This window comes from Prinia subflava, chromosome 3 (assembly GCF_021018805.1).
Source record: "Prinia subflava isolate CZ2003 ecotype Zambia chromosome 3, Cam_Psub_1.2, whole genome shotgun sequence".
Lineage (NCBI taxonomy): Eukaryota > Metazoa > Chordata > Aves > Passeriformes > Cisticolidae > Prinia > Prinia subflava.
Genome location: NC_086249.1, coordinates 35596107 through 35621279, shown reverse-complemented (window position 1 = coordinate 35621279; position 25173 = coordinate 35596107). Strand labels below are relative to the sequence as shown.

General features: G+C 42.6%; 1 protein-coding gene across 2 annotated transcripts in view; it reads right to left on the bottom strand.

The window, feature by feature from the left end:
• Positions 1–1028: 1028 nt before the first annotated feature.
• FGF9 (fibroblast growth factor 9) overlaps positions 1029–25173 on the bottom strand; it is a 28356-nt gene continuing 4211 nt past the window's right edge. For both annotated transcript variants that reach the window (XM_063394667.1, XM_063394668.1), the window contains 2 exons: positions 20941–21044; positions 1029–2732 (listed from right to left, as the gene is read on the bottom strand). In XM_063394667.1, the coding sequence (XP_063250737.1) occupies positions 2487–2732; positions 20941–21044 (350 nt within the window). In that variant the 3' untranslated portion in view covers positions 1029–2486. The remainder of the gene's footprint in view (positions 2733–20940; positions 21045–25173) is intronic.

The following is a 25173-nucleotide window of genomic DNA, read 5'->3' as shown; positions in this document are numbered from 1 at the left end:
AAAATCCAAGTCAATTTAACATTAAGACTTTAACTGCGGCCTAGTATTGTGGCCTCGACTCAGAGTCATTTTAACCTTTGCAAATAATTTCCTGGTGTAAGTCAGATTTACTGAAACAGCAGAGTTGCAACCTCCCTTCCCCGTGGTGGGGTTGAGCCATTTAACACAGAGCACAGAGCCCTAGTCCTGCCCAGAAGCGCTTTTCTTCTCCCACTGTCTTTGCATCTCCCACGCGAATGATCCGGCACCCAGCCGACCCACAGCAGCCGAGCTATCTGCAGCCCCAAAGGGCAGGAGACAAACGTGGGCCGCAGCTGAGGGCTGTGAATTCCCAGGCAATAACAGTCCCTGGACAAGTATCCTACACATCAACTCATGTAATCCACGTATCTTTATCATTCATAAACAATTACAGCAGAACACCACGTTGTGTTTAAGGTTACTGATATCACCGGCTGAGACACGGCTCCTCCTACCTGCTTCAGTATGGAGAGGGAATGTTTGTCCAGGACACCGAGCCAGAGGTCATTCCAGAACAGAAATAAGCTTCGAATAATATAAATCAGATGAACAAGAGTGCTTTAGAGTAAAAATTTCTTAATTACAAGTAGGCTGCAACCTTTTACATCACTCCTCCAAAGGAGCCCCCGTGCATACACAGACAGCCAGGGTGTCAGGACCAACCCTGCTCCAACATAGCCAATGGTGAAGGCTACACTTAAATTAATGGCACTGGATTCAAATCCTAAGGGATAAAACACCTACAAAATGCATTTGTCATATGGATCTTAACATTGGTTTTGTCTCTCTTTTTTTTTTTTTCTTTTTGTTGAGAGTATTAGGAAAAAAAAATGCCTCTTCCTGAGGGTTACTTTCCAAATGGTAACTTCTAATCAATGGGTTTGTGTGCTTATAATAAAATGTTATATAGCCTTAAATATTACTTACTGTTTCCTCACTTAGGGTTCATGAATATTTGAATATACTGCAGGAAAACAATAAAAATAAGTCTAATACTGTCCCCCTCATTGTCATTATTGATAGAGATTTATTAGTTTCATTTTGCAAGTTTTACTCTAGGAAGGGTGCTAATATCATGTATTATGACAGTTCACACTGAAAGCAATTTTCCATAAAAGGTATTACAATGACCCCTATGGAACTTGTATAATTCTATAGTAGATAGTCAAGTGCACAAATAAACATGTTTACAAGAGTGATCCTGTTAACCTGGTTCTTGCCCTCTGAAATATTTATGTATTCTTTGTGGAATCTTAAAATTAGTATAATTGTTGTTGGTATTACTTATGTTGTTTCTGGCATTCTCTTTAGGAAAAAAAATAGCATATTTATCATTTAGCTTTGGTATAATCTGCAATAGGTTTTAACAAGTAGAATATATTCCAACCCCAATATTTTCCACAGCTGCGAAATTTACAATGATGTAAGAAGTCACTTTATCAGAGAGGAAATATTACAGACACATAAAAAAAAGTTGAAGACCCAGTTTTCTCTTTAATCCTCTGGGGTAAGCTATGAAACAAGCAGTCAGAAGAGTGAGGACTCAGTGTCATGAGTGGTGTGCATACTTGTACAATAATATGGGCACAAAAGAGATTGTCGCCTTTAGTACATGAGGGTCACTAGAATTTATTATTATTATTACCTTTTTATTGTTGGCTTTTTATTTTATCCATGCACCTTTATATTTACTTGCATGAATTTACCACAGGTTCATAGTGGCCTTTGCCATTTCAATGCTTACAGAGCCTAAAGCTTCCAAAATGCCTATCTGGCCTGTACATATTTCATTAAAAATAAACTCTATATAATAAATAAATATATAAAATAAATAAAATGTTGCCTTTGGAATTTCTATAAATAAATTTAACTTTTTATTTTTTTTTTACTAAGAGGTCTTTGCTTTAAGCTCAGTGGGCTGAGACCCAGAGAGCGATTAACTGAAAAGTCTCTTGTTTAAGTAAGACTGCACCCTCCATGCCTTTGTAAATGCAGCGTACACTTGAGCAGGCCACCAGCCAAAAATCCTGATGAATCGAAGTATGGCAGCTATGCTGATATATGACGAAGTACAACTGATCAAAAATTTAAAAGCGTGTCTATTCCCCAGCATGCATCAGGCCTTCCTCCTCCTCACCCTCCTCCCCTCGGCTCCTCTCTCTCTCTCGCGCTCTCACTCCCATTCATCCTCTCCCTTTCTCTCTCTCTCTCTCGCACTCACTCTCTCGCGCTCCCTCTCGTACTAAATCAAGCGAGTGGGCATAGGCTCTCCTCCAGGAGGACAAACCTTTAAGTGCAGAACAAAATCAGCATGTTCCATCCAAGCCTCCATCATACATTATGCATGCGACAAAGTTTGGCAACAGTGGAGCTGATGTGATGACACAGCTAATCAATAAGAACCCACCGCATGAAACCTTTATAGTGGTTACTTTTTAAGGGCTCAAGTGAAGGAATTGTCTTTGTCAACTTTGGCTTAAAATATCCTTATATAGTTCTGGTACTTTCTCAGGGTCCACTGGTCTAGGTAAAAAATGTGTAAATTTTTGATGCCGTTTAGTCCTAGTCCCTTCTCTCGGAGTCCCATCTTTATTTAACGCAACATAGTATCGTCTTCCAGTGTCCACATGTTTATATAGATTTGAAGAATATGTGTTATACCAGTTTTCTTCAAATTGCTCTCTGAATACACACTCCTGGGTTAGTTTTTCCTGTGGAAAGAAAAGAAAGAGCAGTCAGGAGACAGCCACTAAAATAAGGTACTTGTTAAAGAATTACTAGTTTAATGGCTTGAAACTGGTATCTCCTCACTAAACGGCAGAATAAACTATTTCAGTACTCCTGGTTCTAGCTACGTAAAGCAGTTTTGCTATGTGTTTCAGGAGGCAGTCAGAAGGGTGGATAACCCTATGTGAAGCAAAAATTACTCTCAAAGCCTCATTGCCCAAATCAATACAGCCACAACAAAGATGAAAACAGATACTTCTTAGTTCTGATAGTTCCCAAGCAGCTCACAAGACCTTACTGGACTTCTATAACTGTTTCAATGGTGAATGCAGGCATTCCAACAGATATAAATGAAAGAAACTAAGACCAGTTTGCAGGACTGTAATAAAATTTACAGCTTTAAAATCTCTGTTATTTCAATGCATGGAGAACTTGATGCATTCCATTAATTTAAAAACGTGCAATTTTCTACTCTTCGTTTGATTTGTTATTTGTATCACAGAGCCACAACCCAATAGAGCTTCAAACAAGAGCATGAACCCTGTGTGCTGAGATGAAGCAGGCAAGGAAAAGCCCTCCAGGTCTGCATTATCAGGGTTGTCCTTGTGTCTCATCCTACTAAGGACAGGACCCACTGAAGATATCAACCATTCATCACATGTCCTTGCCACCACAGAATCCCACTCCTTCCAGTTGACCCACTTCTTCAGTCAGTGCGTTGCCTTCTACATCCTTAAGATTGCTTAAAATTGCTTTTAAAAATTTGCTTAATAGAGTACTTAAAACACAGCCACCTGATAACTAGATTCATTTTAGGGAGGACTCACACAAATTACTGAGCAAGAACACTGGGAAAAAAGGTGGTGAGCTGTAGCATGGGAAAGCTGATAGAAAGCTGGGAAAAATAAGGCTGAAAATAGTCTTTTCACAAGGCACAAGAAAAAAATTAGTGATAATTCAATGTATTTTTTTCATAACGAATTCTCATTTCAATAGCACTCACATTAACCATACCCAGCTTCCAGCTGAAGATCAATTTCTAATTGTTACAAAGCTCCATATAATGCATGTGTTTTACAGACATTAAATCTTAAAAAAATCCTTTCAGATAGGAGAACAGAGACCAGGGAAAGAGAGACCAAGGCCCAGATGCAGCAAAATATGTATGGTACCTGAGCCATAAACTTGTGCCTGAACACAACTAAGGAGCCACAGCTCAAGCACCCCTAAGAAACCACCTCCCACGGCTTAACACAGGAGCTTCCCAAGGTCCACCATCATCACAAGGTCTTCAGCTTCCCTGAAGTTGCAGGTGCCTTTGGGGCCACCTCTGCTGCTTGAGACTCAGCTTACAAACCTTTCCCAAACCAATGTGCTTCTGCTCAGATGTTTCACTGCTGCTTTGTGTGGCAAGCACTCTGCTCCCAGGGCAGCCCACCAGGGCTGGGGCAAGCCAGGACCAAGTAGCCCCATACACCTTACAGAAGTCACCCAGGAACTATCCCATGTGGGGGAAACAAACCCTGTGCAAATGGGGAAAGGAAGCCATAACCCTCTGCACCTGTACAAACCAGGTCTTGAGCTGCAAAGACGGAGTCCTCCTCAGGCCTTCCCAAACACCTAAAAGTTTAGGATTTGGAGGGTTCTTCTAAATTAAATTTGTGGCAACTTCAGTAGGCAAGAAAGACAGCAAGTAAGCTGCTTCTGACTTCCCCTTTAATGAGCACTGGGTACCTCATACCACTCAGGAAGGAAAAATCCCAGGCAGGACCCGGGTTCACATGTTCAACACCTGAAACTTCACTATGGCAGTGACCATAACCCCTTGTGGATGTGACAACTTTTTTTTAGAGTCATTTCTGACTATGACATTTTTCAGTTTTAGTTCATAGTTCAACACAGCAATAGTCTACACTGGTTATAGGCAAAAAAACACATAAATCTGTTCACATTAAACCCTTATCTGTGAGCCAGACCCTGCAACATCCTATTGATAATTGCCTCTATGTCCTTTGCCAGCTTGAAACCGCAGCCGCATTGAGCATCACCAGACCAGCAGCAGCTGCCAGTTACACCCATTGCAGTATTCTCCTGGTACAGCCTCAAAAGTTCCAACTATTATAAAAGGTGCAGAGAAGATTAAGTATAGATTTCATTAGTGTTTCATTTTGCATGAGGTTTAAAATCAACTGTGTTTGTTTTAAGACAGATTCAGTTGCTAAGAGGTGTTATATACTGGGCTTATATAAGTCCATGGAGAAAGAGAAACTAATTCAAATTGTTTCCCTGCTCTCAGAAGGCAATAGGATCACATGACAAGCACTGCAGAAGAACTCCCGGCTAAAAATAGCAGCATTTTAGGAAGATATTTCAGTCCTGTCGTGAATTCATTAATTATTCACTTCATCTGCATTTTTTTTAGCATCATCATAAATTTCTATCTTTGCAAGAACAGTACTTCCCCATGCCCTGAAGGAGAAACTTTAAAATAGCCTCTCTTTCTCTGGCAGGTTTGATGGATTGTGGCAGTGCTGTGGTACACGTAACTAGCAGACCCTGAATCGGGGGGGTTGGATGGTACTGCACTCTGGATGAGTTAAATGGATTTCAAGCTCACAAATTCAATCTTCATTTTACAAGCTTATCCTATTTTAACTTTCTATTCACCTACAATACAGCTACATCTCTTCTGTCCTTCTTCAAAATCCTCAGAAATTCATGTACAAACATGAGGAAAATACTTCAACATGAACACGACAGAACAATCAGGATGTGGGAATAGATAGGTAAGGATCTTAACAATCACCCTTTAAAAGAAATTAAATTATTTCTTTGTACAGTCAAACCTTTTTCCTTCTAGGGGACCTAGAAATTCTGGTTGTGGTCAGACACCATTGGAGTAAATTAGTGTTGGTGACTTCAAATCAGATCCTGTAATATGGGGCACTAAAATCCCATCATACCCTTCTCCCCATGCTCTGGGAGCTTCTTACAATAATATCTCATGTAATATCAAGACAGACAGAAATCAATATCCATCAGTATAGTAATTTATGTAGAATCACAGAATCCTTCAGGTTGGAAAGGACCTTTAAGATCACTGAGTCCAACCACTAACCTAACACTGCTGAGCCTACCCCTAAAAAATGTACCACCTCAGCCCTACATAACATTAATACCTTATGCTCACTTTTTAAGTATGCATGTCATTATTCCAGCCAGAAATAAGCATAACACAAGGGTGAGGCTGGTCCATTCTGCCAACACCACCCTCTTCTCCCACTATCTTAGGAAGGGAAATACCAACTTTCCCAGTATGGAAAGGACATGATGTTTCCTGATCACATTTCTCCTTCTGCCTATGACTTTTAGAAAGTCTCTCTAAGTACATTTGAAGAGAAGGATTTAGCCCTACAATACAGCAATTTTTTGCATACTTTTGTTCCAGCAACTGACTTCTCTATCAATTTTCCAGTGCAAATATTTCCATGCACCATACTTAAAGTTGCTGGACATCTTTGTCGAAAGCTGACACAAATACCAAACATACCCAGCTGGAACAGCTATGGAAAGTAACCTGCATTCCTGTGAAAGGGGAGGCTGCCTGCCTTGCTCAAATCATTTAATTCAGGGCCAAATAAGGAGGTGACCTCAAAATTATATAAATCAGATATTGCACTACATTCCACATGTTTTCTGTGAAGACAGTTCATAGAGTATTCAGCTACAAAGGGATTGATTTTCATTTTGCTACATTTCCGCACTTCACCTGTTTGTTTTTTTAACCTGTTATTTAACTCAGAATATTCAAATAATTGAATTGTACAAAGATACACATATCACAAAGACAAAACCCTGAAAAAGATTTAATTCAGGAAACTGCTAATGGCTGGTCACCGTCAGCAAGCCCAGGACACCTTTCCCTTTCTACATTCTCCGTCACCTAACAAGGGAAGGAAATAATTATGTTATCTTATTTCCAGGCAGATTGATTAAAAGTCAGATTCTAAATTAATAAAGTGCATGCATAAATTAATAAAGTGCATAAGGTAACCCTTATGGAGCTAAAACTCTAATTTATTTTGTAAGCTGACAAAAGAAAGCCTCTTCAGACCATCATTCCTAGAATCACAGCAAGTACCTTTCATGCCAAGCAAACTATTCTGTTCTATATCATGTACAGTTTTCCCTTTTCCAAACTGCTACACTGATTCAGTAGAGACAAGAAAATACCTAATCCAGAAGTCAAAACAACTATTAACAAGAAATATATCTGATGTAGTCAACACTTCCTATATACCTGCTGCACACTAACACCTTGTTAATCCACCTCGTCTTAATCAAAGTCATGTTTATACATATAATCTCCTGAGTAATTTCATGAAAATCCCTCATTTTGGCTACATGGCTTTACTGAAAACTGCATATGTAGTGAAGGGAAACAAAGAAAAGCCCTATTCTCCTCCGAAGCCATTCGCTTTGCTGTTCTGCCTACCAACACACACATTTTACATGCCATTGGCCCTTCCCATGCTGTAATGCAAACAGCCTCTAGAACACACTATGTTCAGCTAATAATTAACACTCATCCAGAGCTGTCATAAATAAAGGTCTCATTTAGCATTTGCTATGATATTTTCTGTACTCTCATGCTAAGCCTGCTAGTTTCTGGCTGGGTGAGCCACCTCCAGCCTCAATGGGAAGCCAAATAACAGTGTCCAAGCAGCACCACTTTCTTTTCCAAATTAGACCACAGTGTGAGTCCAGCCTTGCACACTGTGTGTCTGACTTGGTGTCACAGAGCTCTCTTTGATGGATTTCTCCAAGCAGCCTCTTTTCAGAATGCTTTGTTTGATAATTTGACAAAACATGAAAAAAATGGGGGGGAAAAAAGGTCTGCCAAGAGGACTAGCTGACTGGTTTTTGTGTTTGTGTCAGTAGTTCTCCAAAAGCCTTTTACACAGACTGCAGGAAACCCTTTAGGGCCAGAGCAGAGACAAACAGTCAGGCACCAATGCTGCCACTCATACACATTTCATATTCCACGGTACATTAAATCAGATGAGGGAAATCAGGCAAGGTGTCCCTGGCAAAACCACGGTTAGGCAACTGCATTCTCCCTACCTGAGGTCACCTTGTACTCTCACAGAGTACATCCAGTCTCCAGTTTACTTTCTTCCCCTAAACCTCTTAGTTAGTTTGTATAAAGTTTTTATTATACATCAATCCCCACTTACAAAATAAAAATCAAGTGTGACTGTTCTGTGCTGCTGCCATGCAGCAGTTATGATGGTGCTTAAAGATTAGCATCTTTCATACAAAAAGCTCACAAAGATCCCAAGACCCAGCAGAACCCGAACCCCTCGGGATCATGATTACCAAAAGCCACAATACCTACACAGATGCAGACACTGTGGTACTTCCGTGCCCTGATGCAGACGACAGAAAAGCAGCACTTCCTGAACAAAGTAAACAGACTCCAGTGCCAACAGTAAAATCCCAGAACACTGTCAGTGCAGGTGGGATTTCAGCCCTTCACCCCTTTGTCCTGTTGCCACTCTTCTTCCACTCCCTTGCTCTCCACACTATCAAGAATGTTCTCTGGAGAGACCAGGCTGGCATAGAGCACTACACTACCCCAGGGCTGTTTACAGAGCTCTTCTGACGTGAGCTGCAGGAGTATGAAATGCCAACTAGACCTCTATCCATTTTTGCCACTGCCAACTCCTCAGCTCTTAGTTTTACTGATATCCTCTCCTTTGAGGTTTCAAGTTTGCAGCATCTGTCAAGCTTTAAGCATGCCCTCCCTGGACATGAAATCATTATGGGGCAAGAAACCCCACTGTGCCTGAGGACAGGCTGCCCATCAACAGCCACGCTTCAAGTTCATAAAGGCTCCGTTTATATCTGCTCAGCCAAGGGCATGAGACAAAACATCATTTTCACCTAAACACCCAAGATCTGCTCCTGATGCTGTTGGAAGTCTTGACAAAACTCCAGGGACACATCTCAGGCTACATAAGCTGTCATGGTGTCTTTTCTCTGGAAGGGGACAAGCTTCCTTCTTCACACCACAAAAGGACAGGACCAGGACAAAGTCGACTCTTAGAAAACAAACTAGCAGGTCTGTTCTCCTCCCTTCCATGCCAACAGGACCAGGCCCACACTGTGTCATTTACTAGTCACATTTCTAATCTCTATTTTACTTTTTATTCCCTTGGCACAATAAAGTACTGCAGTCATCAATGTTATCTAAACATCTAATTCATAACGCTTGGCTGAACCCTTCCAGGAATCAGAAAGCAAGGTGGTATGCAATCTGATACAGGGGCCAGAGCCAATTTTTGGAGAAGATGGGAGAAGGGTTCCCGTCAGCTTAAATGGAACATGGATCAGCCTTGCAATGATAAAAAGGCAACAAATATTTTAAGACATTAAAAGAACTATTTCAGGCATGCTCAGATTTACTGAAAGCTGTAACTTGACCTCCCCCAGCTCCCCACTCCGCAAATTCTCTTCTATCAAAAGACAACCTGTATGTCAAAGCAGGGCTGCCACCCTACAGCTACACACACTTTTTAGCCTGAATACCAGTTAAGGGTTTAACCAGACAGAGATTTTTTAATAAAACATGCTTCCCTTAAATCCAACTCAGATGGAACAAAGTGTTTTGTCAGTATTTTTTGCCTTGTTCTGTGGTTCTCTAAGCACAGAATGCAGGCTTAATGGAAAGATAGACCTCATTCAGCAGAAGGTGCTGCTTAAGTGAGCTAAATTGACGTGCTGAAAAACATTGTAAAGTGAGGGATTAAAAGTACTTAATCCATATGAGTATCTAGGTTCAGTGAGTGAATTTATCCACATTATCAATGGTGGATAAATCCCTACAAAATGGATTTATCCACCATTAAAGAAGCACCTCATGTCTCAGTTACCAGGGCTATCATAAAAAGAACAGAATGCTCAGGACCCTTCATGAAACACGTTGCCACAGGGACAAAATAACTATTATATATATGTAGTGATATAAATGTACATTGTAAAAGTAATTAATGTTTCATTCTTTCAGCAAGATGATTTGGTCAAGGACTGATGAACAGAAGCCTGTCTCTATATTTTGCTATTAATTTTATGCAAAGCTACCAGCTAGGTACTAGCTCAGAGGACAAGGACATTACTGATGACATTTCCATTCTGGACAGGGGTCATCAAACAAACACAGCATGACAAGCTATCACATTTTGGAAAGATCCTCACTGAAATGCCATGTATCCACTGGGGTCTTGAAAATCAACAAGCCTCACAGAGAAATTTTTAAAACTATGTGCTTTGGTGGGCACTACAGCAAAGGATTGGCACACTATGATCTCACCTAGCAGGCCTCAATTGCTTGTCAGTTTAAATTGCTTAAAAATGAGACTTTTTAGTTTCCCACCTTTTTTGGACAGGAAGGAAGGCCAGCATTTCAAATAGTTGCTGCTGAAGAACAGATGTCATGCTTCTCTTTTTGAGACAGCAGAGCCCACTCCCTTGGCAAACACTTCTCATAAACACTCTCTCCAGGGATGACTTTTTGGATACATCTTCCATTCCTTTTCCCAGGGGCAATCCCACCACAAAGTCATGGATTTAGTTACACAATTTAGTATCTCGCTTTCTGAGTAGCATAAAGAGTATTGCCTTAATATTTCTCAGCAAATCCACACATCTTTGATGTTGCTATGCCATGACTCATGCTGTCAGTGACAGGGCTGACCCAGGCTTTGGGAAGCACTGGTGGAAGTCAGGTGGCTCTGCTCCTTCACGAGACCCCTACTCCTCACAGCCACAGCAGTGGTCCTGTCTTTCAATGGGTAAAACTTCAGTCATGCAGTTAATTTCAGCTTTGATGAAAGAAGTTGTCATTCTGTCTGAAAAAACCCAAAAGATATATAGTAACTTCAACAGAACTAGTGACTGAAGAGCTCAAAGACCACATTGTTGGTCTCCCAGGCCCCTGCAAACATGGACCTTCCAAAGAAATCAGATTTTTAAAGTAAAAATATAAAAAGAATATTGCTATTTTGTTTAAACTTTACAACATTTGTATATTCCAAAATGAATCAAAATATTTTGCTGAAGTCTTCTCCAGTAACTTTCCTGTTCTGAGTTCAGATTATACACTATATGATGCCCTCACAAAGCCATCAGTGGGACAAAAAACCCCCATGTTATGAAAAAGTAAGATTTCATGTTAAAAGATTGCCACTAGATTGCAGACTCTCCTAAGCAGGAACCCTGTCTAGATTTAGGTTTTTAAAATGATGAATACAATACAGCTCTTATCTTGATTGGGATCTGCTGACACAACCATAAAACTAATTGGTGGTTTTACAGGAGCAGGTCCAACCCTGATTCCATTGAAAACAATGGTATTTCAACCATAATAGAATCAAGTTGAAATTTCTCTTGCGTCACAATTGCCTCTATTAATTGTGTTAAATTTGAAGAGCAAAGTTTAGCATATTAAAGATGCACAGCCTGGGCCAGACCTCAAAAATATGCAGCATCCACACTAGAACACAAGTTTTACCTCAGCAGCAGCCTGTGGAACAAAAATATAAAATCTTATCTTCAAATCAAAAGTAGCTGCAGATATCTGCCAGTATAAAAGGAATTAAAAAGAAATAAAAGTGCATTATAGAAGGGGAAAATATGGATTTGCACTGTAACCACCTTTATTTCTTAAGCTTTTGAATGTCACACAAATGAAGCACATTACTGCACGTCATCAAATCAGCCTAAGTACATTCAAACTGCAAAGTAAATCTCAGCCTAGTCAAAATCCCTAATGAAGTCCCCACAGGGCAGGCTTTTTCTACTCTGTCTTTGAAAATGATGAATGGCAAAGTGGGAGAGAGTGCCACGTTCACATCCCACTGGCTCCTGAATCAGAAACAGAGCACATCAGATCTTTATCTGATGCAGTGAATAATCCCCAAGCACATCTCGGTGTGTCACTGCTGCTGATGCTTTTAGCATGTCACTTCAACACAGGACTCTCAGATCAGCCACAGACACTGAACCTTTCCACACCTCTGTATCACTACACAGCCAGCTCCAGAAACGCTCAGGGCTGCAGTGACAGGGAGCTACACAACTGCAAAGAGAAGAATCTGAAAATGTCCCACTCTTGCTTGCTGGGTGTGATTTGGGTTGGCAATGCAGTTATGCCACTTTAACAACTCCCTGCTGTTGAAAGCATGATGCTCAGCCCTTCAACCACCCCACACTGCACCTGATTCTCCCACTGAGCCCTAAAACTTGTCCATACAGGCAGCAAGCCAAATCAGGAAGCTGAACATTTTCTGTGGCTTTATATCCCTAGATCTCCTGACAGGTCAGATGAGTGCCAGTGTTGGAGTATGGAAGAAAGCAGAAGCATGCAGCACTAGCAGGGAATCAGAACTGTTCTTTCTGGAAGGGGTTTCCTGCAAGGTCACATGGGCTGCCTCCTCAAGCAGTATCTCTAGGCTCCTGTTTTCATAAGAACACAAAATTTCACACACTTTCAGTTAGGCGAAAGCAAATCATTAAACTAAGGTTTGAGTAGGATCTTAGTTTACCAAAGCTGAGCTTTATATATATACACACACATAAACATATGTATGTGTATATATATATATACACACATATATATATATATATAAACATACACACACACACATAATTTATATAGAAGTTACTCATAGTTTCCTGTCCCAGGCATGTACTGAGAATCCAACATCAACATAGAATTGCAGACCAAGCCAAGGAGATCACTGAGGGTTTTCTCCCACAAAAAATTGTCCTCAGACCTAGTAAGTATTTGAAATTAAGTCTTCTGAGGGTGATCATAGAGTTGAGGAAAAGTGTGGTATCTATCTCACAGAACACTATTGGTAAGTGTCCCTCTTTGGTGACAGTGTTAGAGTCTATGAAATTCTAATTTTAAAAAGACTGAAGCCATAGTTAAAAACAACCACAAGGATTGCAGTTTCTCACAAAGCTTTCTCCATGTTACCTGTGTCAAGTGTACTGACCTATCAATTCTTCCTACACTAGTACCCACATCTCAAAAGATGGGTTTTTTCCAACAGAGTTCTTCATACCTTGCTGGGTAGGTTGCAAGTTCTGCCTCTTTCCCCATGCTGGTATTTTTGGGGAGCACCATTTAACAGTTTTCAGCAGAACTGCCCATCCAAATTCTAAGAGGAGTTATCTGCAAGAGTGAAGTAGATGAGGTAACTCAAATATATGGACTTTTCTCAGACCTATACCCTCCACAAAGGAAATGTCCACAGTCATAGAGTTGTTTCTTACTGTACAGCGCAGAGGAAGCATTTATGTCTCATCTCCACCTCCCTGCAAAAATGCCTCTAGCTAGCTCAATATCCCATTCCTCACGGCCTGAATCTTCTTTGTTATGTAGCCTAAGCTTTCCTGTGACCCATTCAATCCATCCATTCTTGTACTCTGTTTCAAGGACTTTTTTTCCTCCCTGGTGTTACACTTCAAAGTATTTACAGAGAGCAAGAGCATACCCTCTTCAGTTTTCCTTCTGCAGGCTAAGTAAGACCAAGATCCTTAGAGTCTATAATTTGATAGTCTTTTCATCTCTCTGATCATCCCAGTAGGCCCTTTCTGCACCTGTTTTGGTTTCAATTCATCTTCTTTAACACAGTGACCAACTGCATTTTGCATTTAGACTGGATCCTCCTGGTGTTGTATGGAGTGGCACTCACAGAGCTCTGCCTGAGCCTCACATGTAAACATCTGAGGAACTTTAGGTCACCAAGGCCCTTCTGTGAGGTCACCTCCTGTGCTGGAAATACTTCCCAGCTTTGCAAAAAAATTCAATAACACACCACTACCTTTTTATGATGAGATGTTTAATGTCCCTAATAAAACCAAGGAATAAAATCAGTCCAGAGACCAATCCATAAAAGCTCCACTAATAGCTTCACTCCAGTCTAATACCTTTCAGCACTCCCCATTGTTGTCTTCTCTTCAGAGCTTTCACCATCTATCATACAAGTCTTCTACTAACACTCATTTTACCCACTGTAACAAGCACTCTCTTCTGTGGGTCCTATCTAACACAGCCCTGCAGATTTTCCATTTTTAGCACAATTTTCCATTTCTAGAAATGGAAAATTGTGCTTAATAAAATGCTGTGCTTCCCTGAAACTATTTATCCTGCTTCAGTAAACCCATCATGCATGTACTTCCAGGTCCTCCTCTACTCTTTCATTTAAAAGGATGTTCCTAACATCCCAAGCACATCCCAAGCCAGACTGATAGCCCTCCAGCCAAACACAAACCACACAGCTCAAGGTACACACACACTCTCAAGGCTGGAAAACACCGGCACTGCCTTAGAGGGAAGAAAATACTCCCTCACCCAGGGCTTGCTCCCACCTTTGTGCTGCACCTTCCAGTGGCCTGGGAGGGAACCACTGTGGCTGAAGCCCTTTTGCATGGCCAGATTTGTTTTCCAGTTTCCTGCATCAGTTCCCCAGGCAGCAAAGAAACACTTGTGCCAGCAAAAGGGAGGAGATGAATGGCTGGAGGGAAAATAGCCACTTCTTTCAGCAGAAGTATTGGCTCCCCCTGCTCCCTTTGTTCATCCCTCAACAGGGAGCTCCCCACACCCATGTTAGCACCCAAAGGAGTTTATCAGAAACAGGGCTAGCCCAGTTAGCATCCACATTCAGACTGCATTGAATTTACACTCCTGCCTGAATACACCATGTTGGTAAATACTTCTGTTCCCTTTCTGGTATATAGCTTTAAAACTTTATACCTTATAAAAGTTTTGGTACTTTAGTACATTTCAGGGCCCAAAACAGCTTTATTACAGCAATTTCCATTTTATCCCCATGCTTCTACATCTCTAAGACACAACCTTTTCTTCAACCTGCCCTTCTCCCATTCTCTGCAAACCCCCTGCCAAGCACTGACAATCTTCAAATCCCTACCCACAGTTTCACCCTTGCTGGGATACCATTTCCACAGGATTTCTGCATCTCTGACAAAGTTTCAAGTTTCCTTCACGTTCAGAGCCATAATCACCTTTTTGAACTGGGTCTTTTCAGAGTTTGCCCATCAAATTAACACAGGCCTGCTTCTTGCAGTCTTCTGCTTAAAGCAGATTTACCCAGGGAGACAGGAGTTGCTGTTGTCACTAAAAGACACAGTTGGGTTTTTGATCATGGGAGTGCCAGGTTTTCCTGATCAAAGCTGCTTGTGCAGAGAACCTGACCACTCCTTGCAAGTCAGCTGCCATAGGAACCGCCCTCTGTCTCTCCATTTATGCCACTTACCAGAAGGCACTTTATTATTGTAAATAATAACAATAACACAAGCAGAAGGGCTTTAAAACAGGTGCTGCAGACATTATCCCTCCTGGGATTTGACCACTCTCAGCCTAGAAGTCTCTGCCTTCACTCAAGGAAATTGCTTTTAATTCTCCTTCCAAAAATTGTGCACTGAAACTGTCCTGTTTCCAGGTACCTCAACTGTGGTACCTGGACACTGAGAACCGATAACCCAGATTATTATTAAAAAAAATACGGAAACATACGGAATCATTTTAGATGAGAAGTATTTAAAAGGAAAGTGTGATAGTACTGGAGGGTAATTTGTTTATATATCCAGTTCTTAGACACCTGTAGTAATTACACACTTGGCCCAAATGCTGTTACCAACATGCACTTTCAACCTGCTTTTTCTTCATGTTGTTTCCGTGCACCTTGACCTACCATTTGAAGGGCTGAACAATTCCCTTCCTTTGTTTACACAGGAATATAGAAGATATTTTTAGAATGCAGACAAATAAATCCTTGCCTACACCAAGCAATTTTCAGTAAACTATGACAAATTGTCCCTTTTTTGTCAGAAAAAACTTCTGTTCACCAGTCTTTGTAGCTTCATAGCCCTTCAAGGACTGTGAGGACCCAAACAAAAGCATAAAACACTGCAGGTTCAGCCCTGCTGGGACAATAAAGAGGCATATCGTCACCTCTCTGCACTCTTACTGGGAAAACATGTTTCTTCAAGGACAATTCTCTCTCTCTCTCTCTCTCTCTACCCCCTCCTCCTCCACCCTCTCCCCAATGTTTTAGGAACAAAAGACAAGATTAGTCTCCCAGATCAAGCTTTCAGTTCACTTTTTGAAGGACTGCAATTTATGACCCTGTTAAAAATGTTCCTACATCTCACCTTGCAGCCCACACCCTTTATGTCTGCAACCCAAAGGTGTGGAGCTTCCCTCCCTGGCTCCTGATCTGGGCTCTTCAGCTCTGTCCCAGCTGCTCTGTAAGTAAATGAGCTTCTCTCTGTATGCTCCCCTGAGCTCTCCTTCCAAGCACTCTTTCCCCCTTCCTCAATAACTCCACCATCTCCACTCCTGCTTTCCTCTCCCCACCTGCACAGCTTTCCTGGTAGCTGCTCCAGATCTTCCAACTACCAATATTCCTCCTGAGGACCCAACCTGAGCTGTCTTTTGCCACCTGCCAAGGGCACAAGGAGCAGTGGAGGCACCAGCATTCACAGAATGTTTTGGGTTGAAAAGGACCTTTAAACCTCAGTTGGTCCAAGCTCCCTGCAACGTGCATCTTCAACTACATTGGCTGCTCAGAGCTCATCCAATCTGACTTTGAATGTATTTAGCAATGGGGCATCTACAGCACCTATTGGCAACCTGTTCCTGTGCCTCACCACACCCACCACTAAAAAATTTTTTTTCATATCCAGTCTGAGAAGAAGAAAGGGGCAGGTGCATGTCTGAGGAAGATCAGTGTGGTGGGGATGCCAGCAGTTAGACGCAGCACAGCTCTCTCCTGCAGAAAAGCCCAGGACAACCAGGGCAGCTGAGGCAAGGGTGTCCCATGTGCCTGCTTGGTCTGTGCTTGAGGTAACAGAGAACTCCCTCAGAGGACAGCCTGCAGTGGGAATGATGGGCACCCCACGGTGTGGGGACAAATCACAGCCTCCCTCATGGGTGGCAGCTGTTAATGTTCCCAAGGGCAGCATGACAATAGGGACAGCTACAAAAGCATGAAGGTTGTGGGACTGATCAGAAAGACCTCCCTCCCTCTCTCCATGGCACGGCTCTGAGGAACACAGCTAAGACACACTTGCTAATGCTCTTGCCAGACATCTTGGTAAGAGCTGTTTGGCACTTGGGAAGGAAAAGGGCTTCATGTCTTGTCTTGACACCCTTTGGGTCGTATCTGTGGTTTGCATTTTTCCTCCTTTCCAGTGACAAGCACAGTAGCTGCTGTGAAACATGATGAGTCATAGCTGCAGGCTGCCAGGGAAAGGCAAGGGAAAGGGAAAGCAGGGACAGATGACACCGGAGGGAAAGCCGCTGTCACTAACCAGTCTACGAGTCACTGTTAGGTAGCTACCACTGGTTTCTCTGCAGCACCATGTGGATGTATTTTCAGCTTTCCCTGGCCAAATCCATGGCATGAGGAGGAATTTGACAACAGCCACATTATGTTACACATTTGCCTGAAAGCAGCATGAGAGGCACTGTGCTCTTCTGACCAGAAAATGCAGCAGGAACTGCCCCCTGTGAGAGTGGGAAGGTGGGAAGAGTTTGTCAGGCAGCTAATCTATGAGGAAAGCAGAACTTTGAGAAGGCCAAGAAGAACGTGTCTGGATCAAGATATGCTGAAACTGCCTTTCCTGTTGTCTTTCTTGAAAACTGGCAGCAATCACCCACCCTGGCTGCCCTGCTTTGCCATATGTCCCACCTCCAGTGGCACCACAATTATGCTGGGAAAAATCTTTCTGTGTCAAATGTTTCAAACACAAATATAGAAGGATAGAAGCCTTTTAGGTCACTGATTTGGTTCATGCCTAATGTATTTTTCATGCGGTAATTAGAATATAAATATGATAGTGTCAGACACAGGGCGGCTATTCCAACAGTGTCAAGTACTAAATGCCTCACAAGCTGTGAATCTAAGCACCTGCTTAGATCCACAACGCGGGTGTAGAGCAAGACCAAGTATTTCTTAGGCTGCCACTCAGTTGTGTGTGGGTTTCCCATCCTAGGAAACACAGTCAGAGTGTCATGAGTGTACCTGCTCCATGACAAAGCTGATGCTATGCACAGCCCCTAGGGAAGAAACCAAGACAGAGGGATACACCTCACAGCACAGCAGCACAAGGACAACTTACAGGTGCTGCAGAACAGTTTAGCTAAAGAGATTGCTCTGCTTAATGCAGGTGGAGAACTGATTTAAGTTTTTCAGAGTCTACCACATATCAGTCTCAAAACTAATCTCGTTTAACCTGATCTCCTATTTTGCCAGAGAGACAATTCTCTGCTGGACTGTGCTTTGTTTCTGGTTCAAGCTGTAACGTTTATTGCCATCGGAGAACTTCATTTTCAATTAATTGCATTTTTGACCAAAACCAAATGCAAAACACTGTCACTTAAAAATGTCCAGCCAATTCCACACAGAAATCTGCTCTGAGGCCTGCTTATCTCAGTGTTTCTAAGAGAGCTGACAGTTGCTGAAATATAGGCACTAGGATTGCTAGTGTTGACAAGGCTTTCAAGCATCATCACACTGAGTAGCCATTAGAGGTTATATTTCATTGGAAGTAATGTAATTCAATTACCATCACTCTTTAGTATGTCTCATCTCTGGAGGCTGACAATAAGCCACATCATCCATCAGATTTTAACCTGAACTTTGCATTCTAGCCTCAGAAATTACCAGTTCTCTATTATGAATGGCTTCATATTTTTAGTGTCATTTCTTAGGAAAAAGTAGTTATCCAATTATACTGTACATCCATTTGGCTGCTTGTCTCTCCTTCCTTAGCTTGTCAACCAGTTTCAATCAGGAGGCAAAGGTCTTCAAGAAAATTAAGTTCCTATCAGTTTTGCAACTGATCAGAGGCAGGGTAAAGAAGAGAAATTGTTTGCACGTCCCAGTTGGGAGTGGTGAGCTATGTAGTCCCTGCAAACAGACAATCTGGTGAGCATGGACAGCTAATACTGTCTCTTTCTCCATACAAGGGACACAAAAGGCTGAGAAATTTGTGCTTCTGCATGGACAGAATGTCAGAGAGACCCATGTGTCCTACTGTGAGACATAGCTCCTTAGGAAAGCAGGCTCCTTTAGAACTGCCATTCATGGAACAACTATTTTATAAATGCAGTGATCTTACTAATTTACAAAGAATTTCTTGTGCATATTTCTTCAGCAAAGAATGTCTTGCGTAATTCACTCTGACAGTCAAATGTATTGCAAATACAAAACACTAATTGCACAGGAAAGTGATGTAACCTTTGCTTTCCCAAGTCTATGCATTTAAGCTCTATCAATGACCACATTTCCTGTCTCAGAATATCTGAAGTGCAGAGTAACTGATTCACTATGTTTATATGTTTAAATGATTACTCTTACTGATGATTATCAACATTACTGATTCATGTTACTGTTGTTGTTCTGCCTTTTTGCTGCCTAACTGAACCTGACGTACTCATGTTCTTTGCTAATTCTTTATCACATTCATCAGCAGCACAAGGATTGTCACTTATGACAACTTACTCCTCACAGGCAACTGGTTTACCTCTGTCAGTGAATCCATTCCTTTTCTCACTTCCTCTCCATCCTTCCAAGCTTTACCTCCTCCATATTGACATTTATGCTAAATCCCTTTTCTTTGGCCTTTCCTACTCACTGGCTGTCACCATCCCTGCATTTCCCCTTCTCCCATGTCAACTCATCCTCCATCCCCTTGCCCCTCATTTTACCACCTCTTTTTCTGCCTCCCACACACACTGTAATTATCTATATGTTCCAGCTTCCTCACCTAGCTTGCTCTTTGCTCAGAAGAAAATCATCTTCATCTCTCTCACACAAAATTTTACTAGAAAGAGACCAGTGAACCTGGACACCCTTATGGAAACACTTCTGCTGGACTTTCACTTGCTCACACTCCTACATGGATAATATACATGGAATCTGGACTTCCCTCTTACCCCTTCTGTTTTCACCTGTCCACCCACCACCACCTTCTCAAGTTTTCTCCTACTCTCACTGCTATCTTTTCCCTGTTACTGCTACTCCCTGTGACACAGCTATCTTCAGCTACATTCAAAGCCCTTCTCTATCACTTTGACTTCTTTTTGAGTGTTTCTCTGCAACATTTACGTTATCAGTGTGTAACCTTCTCCTCTGCTTCTAATGAACCCCTGTGAACGCACACCTTCCCTTTGATTCAGATATTCACTTACCCTTCAACCCTGCCACCCTCTTCCTCAAATACAACTGCTTCTCTAGTCTTTGTAAGATCTGGAGGTTGATATTTTACTCCTAGAAGAGGTTGCCTTCTACCATCTGGGGAGTTATCTTCCAAATTTCAGATGAACCTGCCCATGTTCTACCCAGGGTATGAAGCCCCTTGTACATCAGATGCCTCAAATACTCCCAGGTAAGAGCCACATCATGCAGACACACACATATTCTCTCTCTCTCTGCTCTGCTGGAAGACAGCCCATGTTGCCAAGAACAGTCACCCATCAGCTGCAGGTAGGCTGGCAAACTCCCACATCTGAAATACCAAGTTTTACTCCTCCCTCACACCCGTTACTCACTCCTGCTGCCATCCCTCAGGGAGCACCAGCAAAACTTTCAGGACAAGACCACCAAGCTTCTAGCCCTCATTCCTATAGTTTTTATAACTTCTGTCACACTGCTGCTTCTCATTCTCTCATCCACATATGCCACCCTTTCCCTCCCCCTCTACCTTATTTTGTCAGTTCCTAGAAAACTCTCTGCCTACACACAAAAGGAATCCACTTTGTCTTGATTTAGGTTTCTACTGACAGGAGACATTTACAAATCCTATAGTACATCCTTTAGTCTTCAGTGACCAGCTCTGGCCATCAGTTTCTATTGTTTGTGTCTAAATTGCCATTCACCTGCATTATTACTCATTCCTGATTTTGTCACCTTTTCCCTCTCCCACATTCATTATGTCACCCACAGGGTCTTGTTTTGAATGAGATTGCAAGATATTCAGAGCAGAAAGAGCACTCATACAGCACACACATGGTGCAATGGGAGCCTGTAGGAGCTAACACGTGTTTCCCCCACAGAATGTAAGGATGACAACTGCCCAAGGCCAGCAGGAACTCACCGAGCCATACAGTTCCCCTTTCTCGTTCATTCCAAGGTAAAGTCCACTGTCGACTCCTCGGATGCTGACCAAGCCCACTGCTATACTGATAAATTCCAGTATACCTATGAAATGAAGGAAAAAAACAAACAATGTACATATTGTTTTCATTGAAAGAATTTTTTCCCCAGATATTACTTATCCCTGAATGTCAAGCTGCTATTTTCAAGGGGTTTTTCCCATTTTCTGAGTTTTTTGGAAGGAGATGAGGATGTATTAATTTACAATACTTCAAGTAGTTTGGGTCTTTGTTAGAATGATGGATTGCAGACAGCATTAATGTATCAAATTAAAAGATTCCTCTCAATCTTTCTCAAAATTCCTAAGCACATATCTTAAGTTCAGTTATACTGATCTGCACAACAGATTATACATTCAGAGAAAAAAAAAAGGTTTTAGATTGCCAAAATTAGCAGAAATGAGGAACCTATAAAACTTGTCTTGCAAAATAAATTCTGAAAAAATACATTTTAATCAGAATTGTAAAATAAATCAATGTTGCTCATGGAACCAAAAGATCTCCTTCAGTTATCAATGAATCAGGAATACAGGGAAAGATTTACTCACAGTATGATCTTCCAGAGGCTTGAGAAATGAAAATCCTTAGTATAGTCCAGTGTCATGCATTTCTGTTTAGATAATAACCATTCTCTCTGATGTGTTATTATTTACTCATCTAAAATTCAGACATTAAAACATCCTACACCTAAGTGTAACACTGTGTACAAGATTAAGTTATCCCATTCACATAACAGCAAGCTTACACAGATATCTGCTCACATAGAAATAAGAATACTTTGCAGAGAAGCACTGTTTCTGCAAATCTCCAAGGTTCAGCATCCATGTGCACAGTACAAGTATCTGTATCAAATGTTGGTTCATCTGGTTCTGAGAGTTTGGGGATTTTCTGGCAGACTTCCCTGCAAATTTCTTACCTCTTCAATGAGGATGCTGCTGGCCAAACCTGGCATAAGCCTAGGAATCTTGTGTTAAAAAATGGAAATTCCTTCTTATTTGGCAGTGCCCATCTAAGGCTGTAATTATCTCACAGGAAGTTATCCAGCAACATTCAGAAGCATGCTGCTGTGTTATGCTGCTTTCTGAGTCACAAAATAAAGTGTGTCCTGCACAGAGCAGCATTTTCACTATGTGATTTCTCATGTCTAAGCACACTGCATAACTATTTTTTAAAGCTTACTGGAAATTATATGTACATGAAATAATGAAATAACAGTGTGGTGTGTGTTGAGCCTCACGTGGCCAATAAAAAAGCACTTTTGTGGCTTTTTTTAACAATTAATTTGGCATCTCCCACAAAATAGTTGTGCACTAATCAATAACAGGCATCAATCACATAGATCTAACACAGCACAAGTTGAAGCCAACAGGGAAAATTTATAGCTAAGCTAATGTAAAGATGAAAAGTATTCCCTGTAAGGGAGTATTGATCATTAACTTATATATTATTCAGTACTACAAACACCAGTAGTATTACTGTTTTGATAACCCCTTTTTAAGGCCTGGGCATTTTAAATTATTCTCTACATATGCACAAATAAAAAATACTGGGAGGAAATATTTTGCAATTATATAATTATTTAAGTAATATAAAGTGGCAGCATGCTGTTTATCTGGTATATGTAGGGCGATACAATTGATCCATTGAAACGATTTTAAGATTCCCATTATATCTGGACATGCAATACTTTCAGATTTCTTAGCAAGGCTTTTTTCACTAAAGCTTTTACCAAAATATCATATTACTTGATATGTGTTACCAAGAAATTTTAACTGAGGTTAAATCTTACATTAAGTGTGTGTTAGACACTACTATAGCTAAGTTAGTGGGTCTGGCATTTTTCATATCAGTCCAAATATAGTCTTTAATTGCTGTCATCATTTCAAATATTTGGATGCATGCTGCTCAGTGCATCAAAAGAACAAAAAAGGCACTGTCACATCCTATCATAAGTGCAGAAAATAATTTAAGGTACTTGGCAAAGAGCATCCACATATCTGAGATCAGAATAGAGACTTCTTCATTTGAAACACTCAAAAGCCTATTCACAGCAAGTTTTATGTGCCATATTAAATCCTTCAAGAAATTATCTGGGACCAAGCATACAATTTTACAGAAGTCTTGCCAATTTAAGGATTGCATTTGTCCCACAGTTCTGTGCATATTTTCACTGTATAGTTTCTATAACATACAGATAGTACCTAGGGCCTGAACTAGATATTAAAATAGATAATCCTCTTCAAAATGAGGGTGTATCAAATGAAAATCAGGGCAACTCCAAACTTTGAAAGCTAGGGCCCTATTTATAGCTAAAAATGTGGAAGGGAAGAGAAGTAGAGAGGAAATAACTCAGCACACGGGGTGCTGAATCTCTTTGCACTGAGCATTTTCTTTAAAGAAGCCACTTCAATGCAAAGACCCATTCCTTCACAAGGATAGGAAGAAAGTTTCAGGGAAGCTATTTATTCCTCACGTGTGCACATCAGCCCTTCACAGACCTTCTTCTGCATGATCCAACTCAGACCATGCTGAATGATGCAGGACACCAGCCTGACATAAATGCTGGTCCTGCTCTCCTGACACACTCACAGGTGAGAGGAGGTGTGTTGCTCACAAAAGTGAAATTTTAATTTTCATCTATCTTAGCTCTGGTGAAGGGCAGGCCTGCAGAAGCATTTTCCTTGCCTTTTAGGCAATGAACACCTCTGCAACTGCACAGTTTTATGTTGTTGCTGGTTTGACCTTTGCTCATTTTTGCCTCTGGCTACACGCTGGCTTTCTTTGTATCTATGGATTGGAGTAGTTTAGCTTTCCTTTCGCACTGCAACTGACCATCTACGACAAGGAAGACGGTGAACAAGTATCTCTGCCAGCCACCTCTTTGTACGGCTTCCAGGGGAGGGGAGCGGCGGGGGACCCTCCGGACTGTCCTCTGCCCGGGCTGCCGCGGGGAGCAGCGGGGCGAGGGAAGCGGAGCCCCTCGTGGCTCAGGCGGCGCCGGGAGGTCAGCCCGGCGATGGGGGGAAGGGAAGGGGCTTCCCCGGCGCCCCCTCCCCCGGCGCCTCCCCCGGCCTCCCGCCCGCCGCCCGCGGCTGCGGTGCGGGGCTGCCGGAGCCACGCGGGGCCGAGCGCTCCGCCGGGATGCGTCCCGCCTGTCGCAGCTGTCACCACCCCGCCCGCTCCCCCACATGATGCCAATTAAAAGACGGGAGCGCAGACAGACACGGCACCCCCAGGCAGCAGGGCCCTGCTTCAGTTTCAGGCTTTCACAGCGCCCTTGCCCGCCCCCCATCCCCTCCCCTCCGCAACGCTCAATAGCGGAGGAGACTGTCGGGCCTGCTCGGCGCCTTTCCCTCCCCCCAAAACCTGGCCCACGATTCCCAGTCCCGGGGGCCAGAGCCTTTCCCGCGTGCAGCACCTTCCCCCCGCCCCGCCCCGGTCTGCCGGCTCTCCCCAGAGGCAGCAGGGGCGGGGGCAGGCCCGCCCGCCCGCACCAGCAGCGGAGGGCGGGCAGCCGCAGGGACCCCCGGCCCGAGCCGCCCCCGCGCCCTCCCGGCGCTGAGCCCGCCCCGCCAGCCCAGCGCCGGAGCGGGCAGGGCGGGCCGGGCAGGCGGAGGGCGGGCGGCTGCGCGGCTCCCGCAGATGATGAACGCAGCGGTTCCTTGTAGCAGCAGGTCCCGGGGAGCGGAGGTCACCTGCTGACGAGCGTTTTTTTTTTTTTTTCCTTTTCCTGCATGCTCCTATTTTTTTAATGCTGTGCATGCAGTACTTGTGCTGACGCACAGAGGCACGCCTCTCCGCTCTTACAGAGTTCCTGAATTTACAATGACTCTACTGTCTAGCCAATGCCCTACACTAAAGGAGACTGCATCAAAAAATTTCTTTTGTGACCCGAGAGAGATAAGGCTTTGATCACCTGAGATCACATTACGTGGGGGACCCAGCCGGGTCCTCCCGGGGAGCTTTTCTTTTAGAGATGGACATCTTGCTGCAGGAATTGCGAAATGCCAGGGCTCCCAGAACCGGGCGAGTATAGACACACAATATGGCTCGGTTTATTGTACGCAATAGGCACACATCCAACATAGCATCACAAAAGAATTACTCTTATCTGATGTCTCTCCAGAGGTGTGTGCGGGGAGGGGGATTCCCACAGGGCAGAGCCCAGAGAGGAG